The sequence below is a fragment of the Triticum dicoccoides genome, chromosome 2B (genome assembly GCF_002162155.2).
Source record: "Triticum dicoccoides isolate Atlit2015 ecotype Zavitan chromosome 2B, WEW_v2.0, whole genome shotgun sequence".
Classification (NCBI taxonomy): domain Eukaryota; kingdom Viridiplantae; phylum Streptophyta; class Magnoliopsida; order Poales; family Poaceae; genus Triticum; species Triticum dicoccoides.
In genome coordinates this window covers 22,573,460-22,581,263 of record NC_041383.1, presented here as the reverse complement: position 1 = coordinate 22,581,263, position 7,804 = coordinate 22,573,460, and the positions used below count along the sequence as shown (strand labels likewise).

The window sequence follows — 7,804 nt, the reverse complement described above, 5'->3', positions numbered from 1 at the left end:
TATGCTCATGCTGGTCAGGTCGATAGTGCTCCTGACCGAAGAACTCGATGCTGATGCTTTTGTTGTACGCTAAATTAAATGGCTTGGAAATTGCCTGGGAAGGAATTTGTTTTGTTCGGCAGACAAATTCTTTCTTAGTCACACGATCGAACCAACCCACGCATTCCTCGCCGCTTTCACACGCACGCGCGCCTGAAGAAAAAAGAGAATGGAGGCTGTGAAACGGCGACGCCGACGTGTGTTACTCTGTCCACACACCCCACGGACACACCACACCATATCGTCAATAATTTTCCTTTAAAATGCAACTTATCGATTCAGCCGCCATTTCTGACACGTTACTTTGTTGCATATGCGCCATCTTTTTCCAAAGATTTTTTTCTAAGTGGCACAAACACATACGTCAGATCGATGGAAAACTGCATATGCACCTCGCTGTCGAGAGGAACGTCACCTTTCGCGAAAAGAACATTCCATCTCGGTTATAAGACTGCAGCAGGCAGCAATCAGCGCGCGGAGACGGACATTTCCGATTCGAATTGCCCTCCTCATTACGATCGAGCTATATATTTTCCTTGTCTTGTCTGTTGATACACCAATAAATCACGTACGTCGTCACAACTCACAAGTCGCTGTTCTGCGGACATAGCAGTGCACACGAGCTAAAGCAAGCTGGATGACACAGCAGTGCCGGTGATTCATGGCGCCTCGCCGTGCACGTTGAGCTGTCGGATATAGACAGGTAGGCCTTTCACCGGTTGCCGACCTGCCGCCGTGCGCGACAACGCGGAGAGATCGACCGCGTGCTCCGCAGTGCAGCTGTGCAGGTAGTAGCACAGCGGAGGAAACCAACCGGCCGCCGCCGCTTTTGCTCCTCTGGGAACCGAGAAAGATCTCGTCGTCGACCGCCGGCCCACGAGGAGGAGCCTCGGGATTCGGTTCGCCGGGGCCGATCCCGTGAAAACAAAAATAAGTTTGGACGCTCTGGGCTGAGCCCGACTGTTCTCTGCACCTGGGATCCAGTAGATATAGAAAAACTGAAAAGAGAAAAACAAACCGCCTACATGGCATGCACAAATCCGCGGTAACATTGGAGAAAAAAAAACTGAACAGTATAAATTTAGAATTTTCGCTAAATCGGGTAACTTCCGTCACTAACGGGAACCTTGGGGGTAAAAAAAAATTGGAATTCCATCTAAAAATAGTGTGCATAGAATTGTTCCAAGTTTAAAAACACAGTGCACACAGAAGCTGTATGGTTTAAACTTTGACCAGGTTTATAGGGGGGAAATCAACATCATCAATACCATTTCTGGAATTATTTGTGTTACATAATTTTTGCTATATATTTTCAAGTATTCACAATCCAAATTCTTTGCAAAGAAGAGTGAAAGCCGCGAGACTATTGAAGCACGACAAAAGATTAATATATTTTTGGAAAAAGAGCAAGCATTCACGATAAAAATGCCTTTCCAAGAAAGAGTGAAAACCAAGAAACTCTCGCCAATTCGATGTGCGGCCTCACTGTACAACTCCAACCAACCAACCAACGCAGCCTGCAATGACAAAAATAAAATGGAGAAACGCACACCAAATTAGCTCACCATTCACAAAGTATAACCATGACGAGTTCACATAGCATAACACAAGCAAACTTGTCTGGATTGGACAATGACTGCATGTTGTACGCACGAACTGAACATCTTATTCTCATTACTCATCGTGACTCTGAGTCCATATACACCAGGTTCAGACAGTGCGGTGATGGCTCTGATACAGATCACAGGAAACGACCCATCCATGTAGCAAAGCAGGACCATGCCAGGTCAATGGCTCCCTGATTCTCGAGAGCCTCAGGTGATGTGTTGTTCATGAAGGCATGAGAGCATCCAGGGTATATGTGCACTTCATGTGGTACCCCACAAGACTCGAGCTTCTCCTCCAACGACTTGGCCGCCTGAAACATCACCGTAACAATGTTTTTTATTTGTATTTCTATTAAGAATACTAATAATTTTGTTATCCAACACTAATAAGTATATGCACATAACGTTTGAGTTACCAAACTATTTTCCAGTTTCTAACTCCCTATGGAAAGCAAATAAACCTCAATATTGTCTTATTCAACAAGGCCGAGACTGAGGTAAAACAAGGTCTTACGGTCACATCAGCAAACCCGACATAAGTGTCGAGCTCCCCAAAATGAGCCTGGATTGGAGCCAGAGCCCTAGAAGGATCAGCAAGCTCCGACGATGGCGTCCCGTAGAAAGCAACAACAGCATCAACCTCCGGTACCAAAACTCCACTTGCGATTGCCAGGGCACCTCCCATGCAATAACCAGTAACACCAACCTAAAAACAATAGAAAAAAAAATGTCAACCATTACTTACTGTCTTACGCGTTGTATTTCAACGGAACATAAACATGACATTATGTGTTAGGAACTTAGGATTGAGTTACCTCCATGAACCTAAATCGATTCTTTCATAACGAGATCTTAGATATCACTAACGAGCATAGCTTACAAATTTGGTTAACCGTCAAAATCACGCAACAAGGTTTGCGCAGCAAACAGAAAAAATGACTACTTAAATAACAGATTTTCATTGATGCATACAAAGGGAGGTAGCACAACAAATGTACCAGAAGATAAATGATTTGCGTGTCACCCACCCAGAATATACTGTATAATACAATTCAAATAAGGAAAACAGATATACAAAATCTTGAAACGTTAACAGAAGTAAAAGCTACCTTGGGTGATCCATTTTCCTTGAGCCATTTCACCGAGGCTTGAATGTCCTTGATTGCGCCCTGCCAGTCTAGCCCTTCCATCAGATGCCGAGCCTCGGCAGCATCCAGAGCGACCTTCCCACGGTACAAACTGAAAAAGAAAAGTGTAAACGCACAAGGCATTTGAGATTTGACCGGGCGATGATATTCCGATCGAGCGGATCGGATAGCACTTGTTGAAGCGTCCGCGTTTGCGAGTAGTCTGTCTTGAACAAATGGTACGGTGCAAAGAAAGAAGCACAAGACAGGATATGATAGATCGCCGTACTCTGGAACAAGCGCTCTGTATCCATGGCCGATTTTGGAGATGTGGGTGGCATGGTTCTTGACCTGGTTGTTGACGCCCCACCACTCTTGCAACACTACAACTCCAGGGGCATCCTGTTTGCCGACAACATAGGCATCGAAGGTCTGCAGATGTACGGCGTCAGATCTGCTTATATAGCAGTAAGTTGCAATAAGGCACGGAGCAAAAGCGCCAAGACTGTAGGGCACAACAGGTCATTGGATGGAGTGAACTCTGTAGCTGGAGAACCATCAGAGCGGGTGATGGATGGTCGTCCGAGGAGGCTGGAGGGAGGGAGGAACTGAGGAGTCGCTCACCGTGTCCTCTCGCTGGATCTGCACCTTCTGGAACTGGCCGGCGACGGCCATGGCGGCTCGGGGACGGAAGCGGGTGCAGTGTACGGGGGCGGGGAGGCGCTCCCGGAGCAGTAGCCGCGCTAGCTGTGGTCTGTGGACATGGTCTCTTTTCTAGCAAGCTAGGAGACTCGATCGGCACCACTTGGATCCTGGACCACGAGCAGAGCACGACATAGCAGGCTTGTTGTTGGTTGCCCATCAAGAAAAGCAGCTACCAGCGTAACGTTGAAGGGAAGGACAAGATATGGACGTGACAACAGCGGCCTTTCCCAACTAAAAGGGGTTGAAAAGACCTAAATGAATGAATGATCTGCACTACACCAGATGACGATCCTACTGATCAGCCGGCTGGTGGTTCAAGCAAGGAAGTGGGCAACATTCTTCTATCCATCCATTTCTCTTTTCCCCGTCTTCCTACTCATTCCTAGGGCAAAAATCCTACACTTACGGAAATCTGATAGTACGTAATCTATACAATGGGTCATCTTTTAGTCTTATGTTCAATAACTAGCTCGACGGCTTGACCTCACAAGTTCGAGAACAAGTAAATTGAAAACGCATATATTCTAGTGACCTCTGTAACCTGACAGGACTCTTCGACAGCGTCCGCTTAGCCTAGCCTCCCGTCCATGTCGGTTTCTGCACCTCGTCTTATGGCAAGCGCGCCAACCACTCGCCCCAGAGTCAGCCGAACGGACTGCCGCCGGCCACTCCATCACTGCGTCATCCTCGCGAAATAGTCTCGGTAGCACTGCTGCACCTCCATGTCCGCCGCCCGGCGCCTGGCCACCACGAGGTACACCATCACCGAGACGACGACGGCGGCGACTGCCGCCACTGACCCGAGCACCACGAGCACTATAACCAGCCACGATGATGACGACGACGTGCTGTGCTCGACCTGTTGACCCCGTGGCCCGTTGCCGACGTCGTCGTCTGGTAAACTGTCCACGGTCAGCTCCCAGTCATGGACGCCCACGACGAGCCGTGGAGGCGTAGAACCCCACCAGCGCGGCCTGGGCGGGCAGGCGGTCGGCGAGGTCGAGCGGCACGTCGAGGAGGACGGCGGCTGTGTCGTTGACGGGCGGATCGCCGGCGCCCGTGTCGTGGGCGTAGACCGAGAGGCGGTGCGCGGGGGCGTCGTACTCGATCCGCACGGCGAGCTGGCTGGTGCCGGCACCGGAGGACGAACGGTTGGGCGTGATGGTGACGTTCAGGCCGACGCCCGGCGGTGGCCGCGGGCCGTACGAGCTCACCGAGCCGACCTCAACGGTGGCGAGGCAGTTGGTGGCATTCGGCACGGCGGCAGCGGGCAGGACCGAGCCGCTAGTGTTGCGGCGGGGGCCGTGCTTCTCATTCCTGATGTTGAGCGGCGGGAAGCTGTCGAGGAGCACCACGAACGAGACGGCGTCGGAGCCGTCGACGCCGTACACGTCCACCGTGAAGGTGGTGTTGAAGGACGCCTCCTCGCGGGCGCCGTCGTCGTCCGGGGCGACGCGCCAGAGCGCGACGGGGCGCGAGAGGAGCACGTAGCCCTCGGACTGGTTGAACTCCGGGAAGAGCTGCGCGTCGAAGAGGAACGTGGCCGGCGACAGCTTGGAGGAGTTGGTGGCCACCACGACGCCGTCGGTGGTCGGCTGGTCGTCGAACACCGGGAAGCTGTAGTAGCTGTAGCCGGGCAACGACGAAGCCACTACGGCGACGGGGAGCTGCACCATGAGAAGCAGGGACGCAGATCAGGTGACATGCAAACGGCATGTCACGGTGTGCCTCGCGGCCTCTCATCCACCACCCAGGCAGAATCCAACGGACAGCAGCACTCCAAGGCAAAAACATTCAGACTTCATAGTTTTCAGCCCAGACCCTCTGAAACTTCAACAGTACAAACAAGTGTTTTGAACAAAATACAATACAACATCAACCTTTTAATCCGGAAACAGTGCAAGCAACAGTCAAAATACTGTTTGCACTTAGATTCACAAGAGATTCAGTTTTGAACAATACAAAATATAAACATCAGCCTTTTAGTCCAGAAACGGTACAAACAACAGTCAAATATACTGTTTACATTCATATTCGTAAGAAATTCAGACATGCCATTCATCACTATTTAGATTCAGACAACCCACTTCATCACAAGTAATTCAGAAGTACATGATTTGAAGTTTCAGTACCACTTTCCAGTGAATTCAGTGAGCTCTTAACAGCCATTTAGTGCCATTTGATTTGTACACTTAGGCCCCAAAAGACGACTATAGTTAGCCCAAAATACTACACTTAACTATGTCCAAAATACTTCTAGCGGGCTTGCACGCTAGAACAGATCATCCTCACCACAAGGCGGAGCCGTCAAGAGCTGGGTGAAACTCATGATAGCATTGCACTTTTGGGGCTCCATATTTACTCCTTTGGTGTTGTCACACTTCTCCACTAGTACTTGAGGCTGTACATCATCCTTCTTCTTTTGTTGCACACCATCCTTCTTCTTTTTTTGCACACCATCCTTCTTCTTTTTTGGCTGCCAATGAAAAGTATAGTAATTAGTTTACAAAAGAAGAATAAAAACATATCATGTACCAATCGCAGCATACATTTTCTCCCGTTTCGGTCGGCGTGGTAGATTTCAATGGTATACGCTTCCCCTTGAGTAACTTATCAAGCCAAGTTTGCTTTCTCCTTAATTTTGTTGCCGGAACCTCTTTTTTCTTCAGTCGTGCAGCTCTAAGCAATTCATCTATTTGCTGCACATTTGGGTCAACATTCTCTTTGTCTTTATATGGTTCATCCATAGCACTAGTGGCATTGAGTATTTCCTGTATGCTAGGTGCAACGGAGGCAAGTGCATTAGCCAATAGCAAACAACATTGTGGGGAGCTAGCTGCTCTATGTGCCACATTATGAAATTGATGAGACAAATCCCTGTACCGAAGTTGAGCTTCAAGTTTTGGATTTTCTACCACTTTCCTTCCTTCCTTATCTTCTATACTTCCATTGCGAGCTTCTCTAGTCCATCTCTTCAAGACATAATGTGTCGGCAATGTCTTTATATTCATCAAATCAAGGACTTTTAGACCATGTCCACACAATATCCCCGTCCTATTGAACATTCCACAACTACATGAAACCGTTTTGGTCAAAGGATCACCTATCACTATGCGCTCCTCCTCAAACTCTAAATCACCATGTAAACTCGCAATAGCAACGGCAAATCTGTTATTTCCATCCAATACTCTACAACATGCAGCCATTGATCTTTCATACTCACCTTGGAAAGCTTCAAATATAATCGAAGTGTACACTTTGCTTGCTTCCACCAACATAGGAGTGAACATCTTAATTCTCGGTATATATTTTCTTGCATTGAATTCAGATTCCAATTCCTTTGTTCTTTTTACTTCCACCGTCCTCTCAAAATGCATCAAGAACCGAAGAATATGAAAATCTGATTTCAAATGATTTTTCAACGCATTGTTGAAGCTCTCGCTTAATTGTGTACTTCTCACTCCCAAGCTAAAGACATCTCTCATATAACATTCAGCCCATTTTTCTTTCACCTTGTAGATGCTATCTAACCAAGTTTGCTTATGCACTTTGAGCCTCATATTGTCAAACGCTTCTTCAAATGCTGCCTTGTCCTCATATCCATACATACAAGCACCAAAATCTGTGAGAATATGAGGCTCTTTTTCTTCATCCTCCACTTCATCCTCCACTTCATCCTCCACTCCCACTTGAGTTAAATGTTTGACAGCATTTTGCATGATATGAAATGTACACAGTCCATGATATGATTCTGTGAAGACCTTCTCTATGGCTCCTCCCATTGCTGCATCTTGATCGGTATAGATAGTTCTAGGCTGCCTTCCATTGTGTGCGGCTAGAAATGTCTCAAAGAGCCATATAAATGAGTCGCGTGTTTCATCAAACATCAATGCAGCACCAAAAATGGTTGTTTCTCTAAACTGATTGAGCCCAAGAAAAATACCAAATGGCCTATACTCTTTGTTCGTGCCAAATGTAGTGTCAAAAGTGACAACATCACCAAAGTGTGCATAGTCAAGTAGCATTTTAGCATCAACCCAGAATATGTTCGCTATATGCTCCTCACAATCCAACTGCAAATGATATTGGAATGATGGATTCTCAGCTATCCTGTCACGAAAGAACTTCAACATACTTCCAGTGAATTCAGTGTCTTTTTAGAGATTTCATCAAGTGAACTATCACATACAGATGTATATATACGTATTTTAAAATGTAGATTCACTCATTTTGTTCCGTATATACTCGTTTGTTGAAATATCTAGAAAGACAAATATTTAAAAATTAAGAGTAGTATACAAGAAGAAAAAGAAAAAAACTAAAAAA

General features: G+C 47.1%; 1 protein-coding gene and 1 pseudogene across 1 annotated transcript; both read right to left on the bottom strand.

The window, feature by feature from the left end:
* Positions 1–1,490: 1,490 nt before the first annotated feature.
* On the bottom strand, positions 1,491–3,575 carry LOC119361849 (protein usf-like). The gene is made up of 5 exons (XM_037627002.1): positions 3,398–3,575; positions 3,063–3,205; positions 2,756–2,885; positions 2,161–2,352; positions 1,491–1,957 (listed from the first exon to the last, which is right to left on the bottom strand). Exons 1-5 carry the CDS (start codon positions 3,446–3,448, stop codon positions 1,781–1,783), a joined length of 693 nt encoding a protein of 230 aa, XP_037482899.1. The 5' UTR covers positions 3,449–3,575; the 3' UTR covers positions 1,491–1,780.
* Positions 3,576–4,151: 576 nt separating this feature from the next.
* LOC119360281 lies at positions 4,152–7,260 on the bottom strand (annotated as a pseudogene).
* Positions 7,261–7,804: the final 544 nt, after the last annotated feature.

What these genes read in the sequence shown, in the direction of transcription:
- LOC119361849 (XM_037627002.1), bottom strand. Translation starts at nt 3,448, where the DNA reads ATGGCCGTCGCCGGCCAGTTCCAGAAGGTGCAGATCCAGCGAGAGGAC. An exon ending in AGGAAAATGGATCACCCAAG is followed by an intron (nt 2,353 to 2,755) that starts GTAGCTTTTACT and finishes TATTGTTTTTAG; the next exon opens with GTTGGTGTTACTGGTTATTG. An exon ending in TCGGGTTTGCTGATGTGACC is followed by an intron (nt 1,958 to 2,160) that starts GTAAGACCTTGT and finishes GTGATGTTTCAG; the next exon opens with GCGGCCAAGTCGTTGGAGGA.